The following is a 16,787-nucleotide window of genomic DNA, read 5'->3' as shown; positions in this document are numbered from 1 at the left end:
ACAAACCATAACTCTCTCGCTTAACACTACTTTGGCACGCTTAAGATTTTTGCAGCTAATATTAGAAATTACTTTTTTGTAACTGTAAATATAGCTATTCCAACTGCTATGTGTACCAAAGAGTTTAATTTACAGGTTATCCTACTTCGGCAACTTTCCTGAAAGATCTTAAACCGTTAGGCAGACCTTGAATATCATTACCCACCCCTCTTCTGCAAGTCTCTTGTATCCTTGTATTAACTCATTTAGAAAGATGGAATCAGCCCTAAGTCATCGGCAAGCCTGAGGGATTGGGCTTGGAGTGTTTCTGCAAGCCCAGGGAAGCACGGCTTCATGCTACAACATCTTGGGGCTGCTCACTCCGACAGAGCAACAGAGATCACAGGACTATGTAAAAACCTGTCTTCCTGGTAGGCGAGAAGGAAAGACACGTCTGAATGTGTGTCTGCTGGCGTCTGGAGAAGGCCGGTTTACGTGGTGTAGAAAAGCCACCGGTATTGTTACCTCGGGAGACCCGGTGTGTTTTATGTGTGTGCATGTTACGCGTGCTGTAACACGAAGCTGGCCGACTGGGAGCGCGACGAGGTACTGGGTCCCTGGGAATTGTAACCGCTCGGTCGGTCGGTAAAAAAGAAAAAAAGAACATCCGACTGTTGCTGATAATAGCGCGAGGTGCATTTTGACAGTACAAAGGAGGAAACAGACGGAGTCACACAAGTTCTGAGCATGTTCTAACCCCCAAAAATAAGAGAGGAAAGGGAAGGAAAGCCTGGGGCGGAGGGAGCGTTACCGGGAGCGAACTGCTCAGGACTTCAAACACAGGGCGTCTTTCTGTCCAGGGGAGGGGGCGCGCGGGGGCAGGCACTGGGCCTCTCCAACAAAGTCCTCCTCTCTTCGCTCCCTCCCACTCCATTCACTTGCAAATCAGTGTGTGCCCACACGAGCCAGCTCTCCCGAGCCCGTAACCTTCCCGTCCCGAGAGCCGCAGTTTCAGCCGCGGCAGCACAAACCGCAGAGCCCGCGACCGCAGAAGCCGACGCAGGAGCAACCTGGGCGGGTCGCAGGGTTTCCCCGGGCGCAGGAAGGCGAGCAGAGGTGGGTTCGATCTCTGTTGGCGGCGGTGGCGGTTGTGCGTGCCCTTCCCTTTTTTAATTCTGTAGCGCAGATGGAAGCCAATCGGAGAGCCCCCTCTGCCCGATGGGCGCCGCACGCCGGGGCTGGGAGGGATGCTCAGCCTGCGAGCCCGGGCCGGGGCAGGCGCGCGGGTCTGGCTGCGCAGGCGGCGCTGCCGCCGCTGCCCACGACGGGCGCCGGTTCCCGGGGAGCCTGGGCGCCGCTCCTCCGCCTTCTGGTAAGACGGTCCGCCGTGGGGCTGGGTGGGAGCTTAAGCAACGGGCCGCCGGGAAGAACTCGCTGCTTTTCTCTCGGCCGGCAGAGGCTGCCGGGGGAGCTTCGGCATTTGCAAAGTTGGCTGGTCAATTACCAAGGGCGCTGGTGCGTGCAGGACCCGCGGAGCCGTTTGGGGCTTGATTTATTTCCACCTGCCCACATCACAAGGGTCTGTGCGGGGACTGCTTTGGCTGAGTTACATTTCTTGCCTTTAGGGGGTGAAGCAGAAAATCAGGTAGCTTGAGAACTCCTGAATGCTCCCAGTAAGGAAAACTTAAGCGAAATAGATGATTTGGCTCAGAGAAGGAGCCAAAGAAAACTGTTAGCTTGCACGTTCGGGGAAATGCCTGCCGGCTCACAGAGGGAAAGAAATGCTTGGGTTGCAAGGAAAGTCCAACACTGGACTCCGAAAATGGAGCACACTGTCCAGGGAAAAAGTCATGTGGAAGACGCAGATCGCTGGTGATCTTCCACGGCTGGCCAGGCACAAATCTGGGGGATAACGCCTCCCTCAGACTGGCTGGAGAGCAGATCAAGTGTGCCTGGTCGTAGGTGTCCGATGCAGGAAAAGGGGAGCCCCCCAATGCGTTAATCCCAGCATTTAGTAAGAGGGGACATTGCTGTGTTGTGCACTGCAGCAGTTGCAGAGCTGGGATTACTTCTTCTGTAGTTAGATATTCTTCTGCCAAGAGTTATCGGAGATCTTGAGATGGAGGATGCCGGAAAGGTCAGCATAGTGCTGAGAAGTGTTTTCACTGCTGCAATAAAATCCATATTTTATGGGGAGTTATATGCAGGTCCTTGTTAGTGCAAAGGGCTGTTCACCTGAGTTAACTACTGAGAAAATTCAAGTACCAAGAAGTTTAATCATCTAGAATAGCCACACATTTCTCTCTCCCTCTTTTATTTTTTTTGTTTTGTTTTGTTTTTTTGGTAAAGCCATTTTAATTATAATATTCACACTATAGAAGTATATCATCCTGTGTCTCCACCAATCTTCACTTTCACTTACTGAAGCACATAATGTGAGAAAGAAGAGATTTTTCTCCTTCAAGAATATTGCTGGAGTGGCTGGTGTGTACTCGAACGGCTGCTCCGGAGGGGTACACACACAAAAATATGGGCTTTCTGATTGTTTATTATCCAGGGGGGATAAAAAAAACTCTTCTCTGTGTCGGAAGAGGAACACAGAGATGTACCTAGAAAATGTACAACTCTTCTCAGAATGAATAACAACTAGGCTTATACAAATGGTAGCCAAGGATTGCTTATCTCCTTTTTTTTCCTCTTGCTGCCACCTTTACCTGAAAAGGAAAACCTTTAGGATTCTACTTTAGGAGGAAGATAAATTCTTCCAGTTTAGCTTGAGTGTCATCCTTTGTGTAATAGCACTTGCATGGCTCTGTGTTTGCTATTTTAGAGATCTGGAAAATAAGTTGTGTGAAGAAAGGGGATATGATCAAGCAGATGTCTTCATTATGTCAAAAGGAAGAGGGCAAAGTTTATGCCAGAGGCCAGATTTTCAATGCAGAGCTCAGAAACTTAAAAGAAATCCAACAATTTACTGGAAAATACAATTGCACAGGATTGTATCTCACCTCCTTTTGTTCTTTGGTATGTTCTAATAAAAAGGTACTGGGGGAAATAAAAGGCGTATCTTTTTCTACCTATTTTGATGGTTCACGGCATACTTTTGAAGCAGAGGAACCAATTTCTTCAGAAAAACATGAGAGGCAACAGCACATTTTTGAAGGAAAATGGCAATGGTTTAGTTCTACCGTACTTGTCTAAAATTATCTTTTCCTGCCCTTATAAGTGACAAACTGGATTCTCTATAGGGACTTTTAGGCCCTTTATTATCTGGCTTTTACATCAATTTATTGCAATTACATTTCTTAATGCTAACTTCGCAAAGATAATGTATAGAAACAAAATCATTTTCTACCAAGTTGCCTACTATCAGAAAACGTGCACCTTACCTCCTCCACCCACCATTTCCATCAGCTTTGCAAGTAAAAACTCACTTTAAGGCACTCTTCATTTTTTAAGAAAAAAAGTCTATCTCACAAAATACTGTTCTGAGAAATTTGAAACAGTAAAAATTTCTAGAAAGCACAACTACAGTTCCAGGACATCAAAAAAAAAAAAAAAAAACACTTCTGTATGGCAAATGTATCAATAAGTTGGAACAACAAGTTCTGAATATCTAATTAAATCTAACTGAGTGTCCCTAATAGGGATGTTAAAAAGAAATAAAACGTGATAAATATTCTGAAAAACCATGTCTCTTCCTAAGGAGGTGAAACGTGTGGTCCCCCCTTCTGGCCCTTACTTGCTTTGCAGTCATGAATGCCAACTTACTAAGGCTGCATCCTTTGAACTATGGAAACTTTTTTTTAGTTGGAAGGGACCTCTAGTGGGTCACTCCATGCATTTCCCCCTGTAGTTCAGTTGCATCATGGATTTTGTTAGCTAAGATAATACATCCATAGCAGCTTTTTCTTCATAGATGAGTTAATGTCCTCCAAGTACTAGCTTGACATTTCTGCCAGGTTAAAATCATTATTTTTGCTATCATGTGTACGGTTCCTCTAATTTAAGGAACTCAGGAGCATTTGCACAGTTTTCTCGGTATCTAAACTTTGGGTAACTTTCCTATAATTCCAAATGAAAGCATTAGCCAATTAATAAAGAATTCACACCATCAATACAAGATTTTCCTTATTTCTGACCTTGCCAAGACTGTACTTCCCTCCTTCAAATTTATCCAGTAATTATTATAGTTATGACTCAAAAAGTTCCATGCAAAGAACCCCTCCCCACTAAAGAAATACTTGCTGGAAAAAAATTTAATTAGCCTTTCAGAGATCCATAAGCATTCACAAGCATATTGAACTAAGGCTTCTAAATTAAAGAAATCCCCCATTCAAATAAGCATATATTAAAAGTCCAAATTTTGTTTGGATGCATGTATCACCCTTATTCTGTGAGTTGTTTTTATTTCTCTCTTTGATGTATCACAACAGATTTTAAGTAACTTACTCCTTAAAAAACTCTGCCTGGGACTTAAAGTAAGTTCTCTAGGGGTGAATCACCCTCTTCTGCTGACAGTCTGCAGGTTTCAACTTCCAATTTAAAAATCTGTTCTAAAGTTTGAAATGTGTTCCAAATGAGATAACATCCAGCAGAAGCCAGTTGCCTTATGCTGCTTGCTTAGTCATGGCAGCCCATTCTTTGGGGTTGATCAGAATTAGGGTCTTGCTTATAAAAATAACGAACAGTGACTCAGTCTGAATTGCATTTTTTAATAGTGTTTCAGCCTAGCTAATGTCTACTGAGCTTACCTTATTTGCTTCACAAAAAGGTGAAAATGTAGATAATCAAATCTTCTCTGGTATAAATTTTTTTTCTGAGTAATAATTCTAAATACAAAGACTCAAGAACATCATGCTAATAGGGAAACTGCTGAAAGAAAAAAGTAAAACTCACAAAGAGAGAGAGAGAGAACAAGCACCTAGTTGTGACACTGTTCCAGTAAAAGTAGAGAAAAAAATACAGAAATTCAGGTTTGTTTTGTTTTTTTCTTTTTATTTCTCTTTTTGTTCTCCAATGGGATTTTTATTTTACTTTGAAGATAGATGAGGTTGAGGCACTTGCCTGGATCTCAACAGTAATATTTTTGTTTGAGCTTTCCTCTTATGGAGATTAACTGGCCTACATTTTAAAAGTCCTATTCCTAAGGAATGCTCCCTTTTTCAAAGCAGTCATATGAGAATCTTCAGGTTCTTCCTAATTAACTGTAGAGCCAAGTGTATACAGTCTTCATAACCCCATCACTCACAAAGTAGGAAGATAAGAGGGGAAAATTCGTACAAATAACCATTCAAAAAGCTGGTGCATCTTTATTACTACAAAAGTAAAATGGACTAAAGCTCTTTAAGCCAAAATGATTGGGTCAGAGGGGACCAGAAACAGCCAGGATCTAGTTGTTCAAGGCTGTACTATCCAGGAAATTTTTAACTCTTCCAACACAGAAAACCCACTAAAAAAAAGAATGTTCTCAACACACATGCATAAATGTAAACTAGACACACACACAGAGGGCGCTGTGCCTGCCATCACCACAGATTCCAGATTATTTTACCTTGTTTCATCTGTTCAATATCTTTATACTAACACTGTTGGGTGCTTATTTCCTCCTATTAATCAGATCACCTTGCTGAGATTTATAAGAGGAAGAGTTCAATTAAGGCCAGAACAGAATGTTACTATTAAATTTGATGTTCAGTATAAATGGGCAGCATGGGTACCAAGCTTCTCCCACCATACTCAGTGATACCTTGTAGAAGAGAGCATCTTATGAAGATGGGGAGTATAAAGCTAGCCACCACCAGGTATGATTTGACTTCATAGTTCATCACTTGAAAGAACAGTGTGTTTTTTTCTTTCTATAATTTCCTAAATTGGTAGATCTACCCAAAAGATGTTCAGGAGACCTAATAAGTTATAGGAATAGAAAACAGCAAGCAAAAATAAATTGAGGAGGTGTACAAGTGAAAAGAGATGAGGAGGTGAATTTTTACATAAAAAGGAAACATAAGAATAGAAATAGAATCAAAATTGCTGATTTCACACAGTGTGCATTTTCCACTTTATAAATACTGCTACTATTAAATACAACTTTATAAACACATCATTAACATGTTTATAAACACTATACTTCTCAAAAAAATAAAAAATAAAAAAATGAACACTATACTGCTCTATCATGGAATGTAAATTTGAAAATTATCCTTAAAAAAATCACCACCTAAAGGAAATGATCCTGCAGGGATCATAAAATAACCAAAGTAGGTTTTTTTAAAAAGTGATCTAAAATATCAGGAGAATCAAAGAAAGAGGTTTTCTTAGTGCTTTGAAGAACATTAACTCTTTTCCTTCTCTTTACTGTCTTGCAAGCTAAGTAGATTTTATACTAACACTGTTGGGTGCTTATTTCCTCCATTAATCAGATCACCTGATTAAATAGATCACTCTGTGATCTTCTGACAATTGCAAACCAAAGTGTATAATAGTGATACACATCATATATAAGTCACCCATTTGGATTCTATATGTGGTATAGCATGATGAAAGACTAACTAGCAAGACAGTCCACCCCCAGGCCATACTGCCTGTTAACAAGTATATCATACATATACACATATGTATATATATACATATGTATATGACAACCAAGATAAAAAATTCTGACCATTAGGTTCAGAATTTTTATACATTCAAAAAATAATGATAAAGTAAATGATAATAAACCTTTAATGAGCTATTCTACATTTTACATGCTGTTCTAAGTATTTTACATGTATTCTGTATAGTAATAATTATACACTAAGTCAAAAGGAAATGCTATACCTATATCCTTTTTATTTAGCCCTTTTTTGGTTTGAATTTCCAGGGAATTCCTGCTTGAGCTAAGCACTTAATGAATGTGCTGTTTACCAACACTTATGATATCTTAGAATTTAAAGCGTGACACTCTGAGAAATACATAGCAGAAGAGGGCATGGGAATGACTTGATTATTTTGACCGAAGCAATGCAGATTTTAAGGCTGAGGAAAATGTTTGTAGGTTATTCATTTTTGAAAAACTACTTGCAAACATGCCATTACAGTTTATAATTGTAGTAAAGAGTATTGTGTGAGCCATTTGAGCATAATGGTACTTTTTATAAGAGAATAAATGATCTTCTCCTGCCTTCAGAGATAGCCTCATGTTGGAGGAGTATTTGAGGAAGGTAACTAAAAATGACAACTATTCATTTCATTGACAGGGGTAGCCCACCTGCACAGTAGCCTCTGAAGGTGCAAGTCCTTTCTCAGTGCATTTGATATGCTCACTCTATACGTAGCATTTAGGACTGTGGGTAGAGTTGAGTAAGGTCATATTTATTTCCCCTCCTTATCTGATGAGTAAAAATAATTATTTTCTTCTATCTATGACCACAATTTTGTTATTTCATTACCACCACAGTTCAATATTTGTCTGAATGACGTCTTTGCCCAGTAAATTTCCAACCACAAAATGTGGGTGGATGTCTGGGGAGCACAGGTGGTTGGATGCCTGACTCTTGGTTTCAGCTCAGGTCGTGATCTCAGGGTTGTGAGATCAAGCCCTCTGTCCGGGTCCATGCTCAGCAAGGAGTCTGCTGGAGATTCTCTCTCCCTCTCCCTCTGCCCCTCCCGCTTGTGCTCTCTCTCCCTGTCTCTCTCTAATATAAATAAATAAATCTTAAAAAAAAAAAATTGGGGTGGCGGTAGAAGACATCCTATTAACAATACAGTAGTATTATATATGGTTGACATTGATGAGCCATTCTCTATTCTTTCTATTGCCAATACTCAGAAAGTCATGTAGTTAATCCAGCTTTCATAAACAGTGTGATAATTACAAATAAAATCAGACAATGTGAGACATAGACAGGAGCTCAGAAATGGCTTTACCCAACACCCATCATTTACATTTGAGATACCTGATGACCAGAGAGGTTAATGAGTTGTCTCCATCTCTCTCTTTTGTAACTTCTAGTTGTTGGGCCAATATTGCTTTTTATCATCTCCACTTAATTATGGCATTACAAATTAAAGAGGAGGGGTGCCTGGGTGGCTCAGTCATTAAGCGTCTGCCTTCGGCTCAGGTCATGATCACAGGGTCCTGGGATCGAGCCCCGCATCGGGCTCCCTGCTCGGGGGAAGCCTGCTTCTCCCTCTCCCACTCCCTCTGCTTGTGTTCCCTCTCTCGCTGTGTCTCTCTCTGTCAAATAAATAAATAAAATCCTAAAAAAAAATTAAAGAGGAATTTTAAATCTATAACATTATTATTTATGAGTATGCTGTGAAGGAGCTGACATGCAAATTTATGGAGAAAATAAGGATTTCAACTTTTTTAGAAATTTCATGTATTCGTACCATTTTGTAAAGCTCCTATTGTAAAGAAGAATTAAAATTTTCCTTCAAACTTTTGACCACTATTTGGGGGCACATTATAAAATTTAGGTTATTATTTTATTTTTAATGGCTTGATCGTCATTTTGAGTGAGCTTTAATCTAAGTCAGTGATTCTCCAGACTATTCAAGTGTTCATCTTTGAAAAAAATAGTTTATTGGTCAGTGATCGGATATGAAAAATTATGACAACCTATTGTGTTTTTTATAAATCCAATTTATTTAATCTAAGTACCCAGTGACCTTCCCATTTTTTTGGAGTTAAAATGTCAATTCTTTCATGAAAGTGTATGGATAGATTATGTTGGGGGTTTTTTTCCCCTTAGCAAAATTAAAATCTGGCGAGCAACCCAATGTCAACTCTACCCCCTTAAGAAAGAAAGAAAGAAACTGTTGATGTTCCATGAAATCCAAAAGTCTGAGGACCACTGGGTTAGATAATGAATAACATCATGTTGAAAATGACCAGGGCGCCTGGGTGGCTCAGTCATGGGGCGTCTGCCTTCGGCTCAGGTCATGATCACAGGGTCCTGGGATCGAGCCCTGCATCAGGCTCCCTACTCTGCGGGAAGCCTGCTTCTCCCTCTCCCACTCCCCCTGCTTGTGTTCCCTCTCTCGCTGTGTCTCTCTCTGTCAAATAAATAAATAAAATCTTAAAAAAAAAAAAAAAAAAAGAAAAATGGTTGACCTACTTCTCTTCCTTATTTGGATGAATAAAAAGTAAAGGGAAATTATAATGATATTTAAAAGCCAAACAGATTGCCAAAAAGACAAACTAAATAAAAGTCATTCAATCAAAAGGTATCCCTGGATCCCTTAATTAAACCTTATAGAGATTAATACTGTTTGCAATACTAATACAGTCTTTGACTACATTAACAAGTCCTCCAAAAGTGTGACACATGGCCAGAATGTGTCATCAACAATGAATTTGCCTACTGGATTACATAATGGATTATTCAGTAGAAAACAAAAAGTTTTAAATTTATATCTAATATAACTTAAAACCCAGCTCAATTTAACTGTTCACATTATAAAACAGTATCTTTTTTTTTCCATAAAAGTGAACTTTACATAATTGTGGACAAACACAAATTTTCTAAGGTCCTACATTGTATTTTAAGGTTTGCATTTTTACTTCAAAAAGCAATTGCCTTCTAGCTTATGGTGTAGATTTCAGTCATGAAAATGAGCTTATCATATTTTTAGCTGCAAAGCTTAAACCTCTTTTGCAGGATTAAAAAAAAAAGAGAGAGAGTTTCATTAATCTACTATCATCCATTTTATAAAATGTCCGAAACTGCTCAATTTCACATTCAACTAAAATATTCTAAGCTCTCCTTAGCAACAGGTTCTAATTTAACACAGATCAAAATGGTGTGGTCAGACTAAGTAATCACCAATGCAAAATGATAAAATCCACCAAGACTGGAATATGACTGCTGAATCCTAATTTGAACGAAGTCGAGCTACTGTATCTCCCAATGATTATTATCATATTAAACTACTTGTTTAAAAGTATCTAGTTGGGATTTTGTCAGTGTTTCATAAAGAATTAATTCTATAATGGAGGCCTTATGGTAAATTTCGGTGCCACAGTTTCACTCTCTGACTCATATCTGCCTTTTTACCAAAAAAATATTTGGGCAGGTCCTAATTAAAACAGCAGAATCAAGGGGTCAATTACTGATTAGTGTCATCAAGAGGAGGTGATCCTATGCTTCCAGATCCAGAAGGTACTAACTCTGCAGGAAGTTTTGCATTCAGAGAAAGTATATTTATCTGTAGGTCAACTACCTTTGAAATAAGTACAGGCATGTCCAAATACGGATTTCATATTTAAAAATTTTGTCTCACGATACCTGCTTTTCTTCCTCAAGTTTGCTTTTAATTCTCAGATGCCACATTCCAAAATATCTTTCCAAATAGCACCATGGTTTGTTTTTCTTAAAAACTCTCCCCACTGAATTTAAATGTGTGTGTACTTTGTGTTCTAAAAAACAATAGAATTAAATTAAAGAGATAACCACAGTAGAGGGAAGGACACTGCAAGATGTCTGGTGAGCGTGTGAATAACTGCTTTCTCACCAAACAGAACACTAAATAGAACTGTTACTTTAAGATATGAAGGTGAAAGCTACAGAAAAGTAAAATGCTCTCAAGCAATGGAGTTTAATGTGATATAATGAAAGATTTTTATATAGTGGACAGAGAGGGGAGAAATAATTGAAACCCTATGCTGGATTAATTGGGCTCTGAAGAACAAGAAGTTTGCTTTGCACCCTAAATGTTCTGAACATTTATAGAGCATATGTTTGCTTCCCAATTTGTCACTAAATTAAAATGGATTTTCAAAAGGCTTATTTTTTTCTTTTTTTCTCTACATGACAATCATCATGGTTAGTTAGAGAAATTAATCACAGAAAACAAGAGCCAAACTTGCCGTGTTTTGTAATTGAGAAATATACACTAATATCCATAATGTTATTAAAAAAGATTTTAAAGCAAGGAGTGAAATTTAGGCTGTCTGTTAAACTCAACAATCCAAAGCAGCAGCTGTGAGACTCCAACTGCTCAAAAGATACTGTGCTTGTCAAATACTTGCCAATTTAGGTTTTACCTAATTGACAAGTGCTCCTAAAAACAATGCCAAGACTTTTAGAAAATTCCTTACTTGATTCTCTGCACAGCAAAAGCCCACCTGATCCATGTATAAAATGCAGTATGGAATAGATAAATCCAGGCTGGGGAGAATGGAGAAATAGTTTTAAAATACCACTTCTCCATCTCCAGATCGCAGTTTTAAGATGAAAGCATCACTAGCAAATATAAGCACATAGTGAGGGCTCAATAAATGCTTACTGGGTGAAATTCTCAGACAAGCTGCCAAAGATTCTCTTAAATAAATATTTTCCCAATTTATTTCCTTTTCATGTTCATTCACACCAGTGAAAAAAATATAACTTTTCCATGCCATGCTAATCATTTTTAATAATTCTGACTCCCATACAAGGAGCCGATTTCAAAGGAAACCCTTTTCCCTGGTGTCCCAAGAGCTAGAGGGACTAAGCATGTAAACAGAGCTGCCCAGCTTCAAACTCGGGCCACCAGACCTCTTCTTCCCTCAGGCAGACTTTTTATTAAACTTGGTATGAAACAATGTTGCCTGGAGCCTGATTAACAATTTATGCCTTCCTAAACAGATTAGCAAGAAGTCTGTCATTTTTATTTTTTAATTCTTAATTTTTTGGAAACAGGAAGTTCCTGAGTTTACACTTCCAATATATTTTAGGAATTCAAGCATAAACTAAACATTGTTCTTCTGAGATTTTTTTCTTTTACAGTTTTAGCATCTGTGCATGTTACTATATGTTTTCTCTGATAAATAAAGCAATTCCTTTTTTGCTAAGTGAGTAACTTTTTTCACCTCTCATTCAAGTCTATCCTGTATGTTCTTTTAAAAATATTGTGAAATAAGAAAATAAGAAAGATGACTGGGAAAACTGAGTAGGGTAACAATAAAAGCTAACACTTAGAGAGCACTTACAATATTCTAGGCACCATTTTAAGTGTCTTACAGGAATGCTCTGATGTAAATTCTGTCAATCCTCCTGATTTTAAAGACTGGAAAACAGAGCAGTTAAGGAACTTGCCCAAGGTCACACAGCTAGTACAGCTGACCCTTGAATAACACAAGGGTTAGGGGCACCATCCCCCACAGAGTTGAAAATCTGTGTATAACTTTCAAGTCCCCCAAAACTTAACTACTAATAGCCTACTGTTGACCCACTAATAACATAAAGAGTCGATTAGCACATATTTTGTATGTGTTATATACTGTATTCTTACAATAAAGTAAGCTAGAGAAAAGAATATGTTATTAAGAAAATTATAAGGAAGAAAAAATACATTCACAGTGCTGTACACCATTTATCAAAAAAAAAAAAAAAAAAAATCCAGGGGCGCCTAGGTGGCTCAGTTCGTTAAGCGACTGCCTTCGGCTCAGGTCATGATCCTGGAGTCCCGGGATCGAGTCCCGCATCGGGCTCCCTGCTCGGCGGGGAGCCTGCTTCTCCCTCTGACCCTCCCCCCTCTCATGTGCTCTCTCTCTCTCATTCTCTCTGTCTCAAATAAATAAATAAAATCTTTAAAAAAAAAAAAATCCACACTTAAGTGGACCCACACAGTTCAAAGTTGTTCAGTGGTCAGCTGTACCTGTCAGAGCTAAAGTTAAATCCAGTTTTGATGGCCAATACTCTTTTTTTTTTTTTTTTAAGATTTTATTTATTTATTTGACAGAGAGAGACACAGCGAGAAAGGGAACACAAGCAGGGGTAGTGAGAGAGGGAGAAGCAGGCTTCCCACCGAGCAGGGAGCCCGATGCGGGGCTCGATCCCAGGATCCTGAGATCATGACCTGAGCCGAAGGCAGACGCTTAACGGCTGAGCCACCCAGGCGCCCCTGATGGCCAATACTCTTAACTACTGAACTCTTGTGCCTTTTATGTTTAATATATACATATGTATATACATGTATATATACTCAAATAGATGATAGACAGACAGATATAGATAGGTAGGTAGATAGATTCAAATGTATGTATCACAAATCCAAAAAATAATGTCAGAAGTGTGGGGATATACAATGTATATATGTAACGTACACCATTTCTCAGGATTCAGAACTATAACTAGAAAGAAAACAAGAAAACACATCTTTCCTTTTCATCCCTCAATGAATATATCAGTATATTTACATAACAATGATCAATTAATGATAGCCCAAAACAGCAGATATCACCAGCCCCATGAAAGCCTTTTAATTTTAGGCCTGGCTATTCACTTTGAGTCCGTCTTGCAATCACTTAATGCTGGTCCCAAAGGGACCCCGGCAAGAGTATTTGGGAGGTTCAGATTCATCATTCATTAATTTATTCATTCTGTAATATTTACTGAAGGCCTCCTGTGTCCAATGCAGGAAGGAGAGACAGTGGATGATAAGACAAACATGCACTAGCCACTTGGAGGAAACAGATGCTTTCTTCATACTCTATACCAGATAAATCCTATATGGACTAAAGATTTAGGAGTGTAAAACTGTAACTTTACTAACCAACAATTAGGTAAACCTCTATTTACAATGTTGAGAGAGTAATAGAACTGCTAAATATGAAGCCAGAACTTAAAAACAAAGTGAAGGAAGACAGCATCATTAGAATGCATGCTCTATTAATGGTAGGCCAATAGTACCAGCTTGGTAGATAATGAATAGGACATTCAGAGTTGATTATGTATTGCCTTCTCCCCAATTACATCTTATATGAATATAGAAATCAGCCTTCAATTTCAGGTTACATTATGATTTGTGGGGTCTCTATTCATTTTTTAGGTTTGGCTTTTGACCTTCCACCCCAGCTCAGAAACAACCACACATCCAAAACCATTCATATCAAAAGCTTATCAGAGTTTTATTATTGATAGTATGCCTCAGAATACATTCATGGTGTTTCTTCCAACCATCCCTACAATTTCACCAATGAGTTTGCTGTACAGCATAAAGCCTTAGATATATTGACCAGTAGAAATGCATTTGGCAAGAAATCACTTTACCCAAGAAGACTAGCTGAAATTAAGGTTCAGGCGACAGAATTTCAATTCAACTCAATAAGCATTTAATGAACACTTTTTGTGCAAGGCATTGTGGCAAGTGCCATGGGTAACACCATGCTTTGATGTTAGGTTGGTTCCAGTATGTATTTAATATAAAATATGACTGCTCAAAACTGCCATTTTAGAAACTTATTTAATGAACAGATAGGTGTTCTGTCAGGATTGAGTCTTTTAGTCATGAAACAGATTAGGATCTCCCTTTGCTAAATGGTCGTACTAATATTCAGCTGGTGTGCACCAGAACAGCTGTTCTGATTGCTTACCTCTGGCAGCCCCACTCATCTTCACCTGGCCAAATCTTATTGGATATTCAGGAAAAAGGGCAAGAGTCTATTTCTCCAAGAGGCTTTCTCTGACCTTCACTCACCTGTCCTGCTTTCAGCTGAGATTTCTCACCACACGCTTCTGTAATAGCTCTTACTTAACCTCAATGCAACTGTGAACACATCTTTCCAAAAGTCTCTGCATGATCACCTAAGTCTCACCTATAAGCATCACCTGTGAGCATCTGGCGAATGAGGCCTCTGGCTCTTACTTTTACCCCTAAGGCCGAGCGCTGTTTTTGACATATGGAAAGAACACATTATTCTGGACTACATTTATGTGTTTTTATATTATTCATGTTGGATGTTCGTTTTCTTTACTTATAATCAGATTTCCTTTGGACACATTGTGGGAATACACTTAAGAAGCAAGAAAGTCTGTGCTAGCCTTCCAGACTGTCCAGACCAAAAGGGTACACCCAATGGAAGGGTGATATCCCTAGGACAACCTTGGTGACTTGGGCCAAATATCTGAAACAGTTACAGACTCTGTAACTGGTGGGTCTCCTAATACAACACTTGAGTTTTTTTATTTAGGATGTTTTATTATCTAAAAGTTGACATTTGTTTGGTCACTCTACACCAAGGCATATAATTGTTTACAGTTTTTATTTATGTGTTCCAGTTGAAAACTGTGGCTGTATATTTTCTCTCTTTTGTGTAGGGTAGTCTGATAAACCCTGATTATCTTTTGGCTTATAATCCACCCATAGTAGTACATCAAACTGAATCTACAAAACAATCTGTGGAACATTCTTGTGTACATGTTTTGTGAGCAAAATAATTTTTCCCCTAAATTTCTACCCTGGAAATGTGTCTTGAGGTTCTATAAGGAAGTTTAATACAAGATTCTACATACCTTGTTATAACCTTGAACATGGCTGTACAAAATAGATTGAATTAAATTCAACTGATTATGTAGTCCTGTTTCATTCCTTAAGTGGCAGTCAATGCATGCAATAGAATCTTCATGAATATTGCTTGGCAATGAAATATGCACTCAGCCCAGCTCTCTATCTGAGCATGCCAAATGTTTTGTAAAGTTGTGAGATGAAGTGGGAGAGGTTTGATGTTCTTTATACTTCCCCTTTTCATGTGATATCCATCAGCCTGAAGTCAAAGGTACACAGAGAATTTTAAACTTACTAATCAATACACTAGTTTGTTTTATAAGTGGATTTTCTAGACTTGAATAGGTATGGTGGTATATCCTATCAAATTTTTCTATTACATCTCACCACTATGGGACATTGTAACTTCTGAGGAAAAGGAGTAGAAACTAAGGGTTCCCAAGATTCTTCTCTGCCTCTCAACTATTCTCTTGATTAATACTTTTGAATCAGTAACATCACTCATTAACACAAGTAATCTAAACTGCTTAGGGGCAGTCCTCTCCCACACTCACATCCCCAACTTGAGAATGGTTAAGTAGAGAATTAAAGGATTTTCAGGAGTGATTAAGCTAGTGGGGGTAAAGGGGAAGCCAATAAGTAAGCCTATTAACAGAGGAAAGGCGATCAGAAAAGCAAGATATAGTAATTCATGTTCAGCATCCTAAAGATCTGATTACTTCATACTCTTTCTCACTAAGTGTTTTCAGCCTGTGTTAGGATGCTTTGGCTTATGGGTAAGAGTATGTTCCATTTCAAACTGCATTAAGAAATAAATAAAATTATATTTCACATGACAGTCCATAGGAAAGCAGGCTTCAAGTCACTCACACACATAAGTGATGTGATCAAAAACTCAGGATCTTTCTGTCTCTCCATCCCCCCACCTTGGGCATCAAAATCACTCAACCAGAGATTTCTCTCAGACTTTAACATGGTTACCAGTGACAAGTGGGGCCACATACTTCCTTATTCTTCTGTAGCAGAAGACAGAGAAACCTCTCTCACAATCAAGAATTAAGGGCAATACCCTTCAGTCTGATAGTCTGATTAAAGGTCATGCAACCACTCTTAATACATTATTAATTGCTTGGAAATCCCATGTGCTAATGGGCTTTTTAGACTAAAGATCCATTCTTGGGAACAGCTTCCCTTGATTCATGTACTGTATTATATAAATGAGGGCTTCAATGGGATTCAGTTTATAAACTATAGCTTTATAGGTAATAAATAAGACCAAAACCCACCTATTCCATGAAGTGAGGGTTACCTGCAAAATGGCAATTAGAGCAATACTTAAGCCGTCTGGATGACCTCTATTCCTATCTCATTTTACTCTGCGCATGAAGCAGGTTTTTGGTGTGTTTTGGGAATAAACTGACTAGAAATTCATCACTGTCCAAAAAGAAAATTTTTTTTTCATCTAGCCATTTGAGGCTTAACTAGCTGGAAGAAAAATATAATTTCATTTTGTTCTCATAGTCTCATTTAGAAAATAATCTTAAGAGATTCAA

General features: G+C 38.6%; 1 protein-coding gene across 1 annotated transcript in view; it reads left to right on the top strand.

Moving 5' to 3' along the window:
• Nucleotides 1–330: 330 nt before the first annotated feature.
• The window catches only part of CDH6 (cadherin 6), a 127,154-nt gene continuing 110,697 nt past the window's right edge, over nucleotides 331–16,787 (top strand). The window contains exon 1 of the mRNA XM_054504687.2: nucleotides 331–1,351. Coding sequence (XP_054360662.2) covers nucleotides 1,166–1,351 — 186 coding nt within the window. The 5' untranslated portion in view covers nucleotides 331–1,165. The remainder of the gene's footprint in view (nucleotides 1,352–16,787) is intronic.

This window comes from Mirounga angustirostris, unplaced genomic scaffold (assembly GCF_029215605.1).
Source record: "Mirounga angustirostris isolate CCGP_5_RB_7025 unplaced genomic scaffold, mMirAng1.0.hap1 SCAF_7, whole genome shotgun sequence".
Lineage (NCBI taxonomy): Eukaryota > Metazoa > Chordata > Mammalia > Carnivora > Phocidae > Mirounga > Mirounga angustirostris.
Note: the sequence above shows the minus strand (reverse complement) of the source record. Positions and strands in the feature narration are given on the sequence as shown.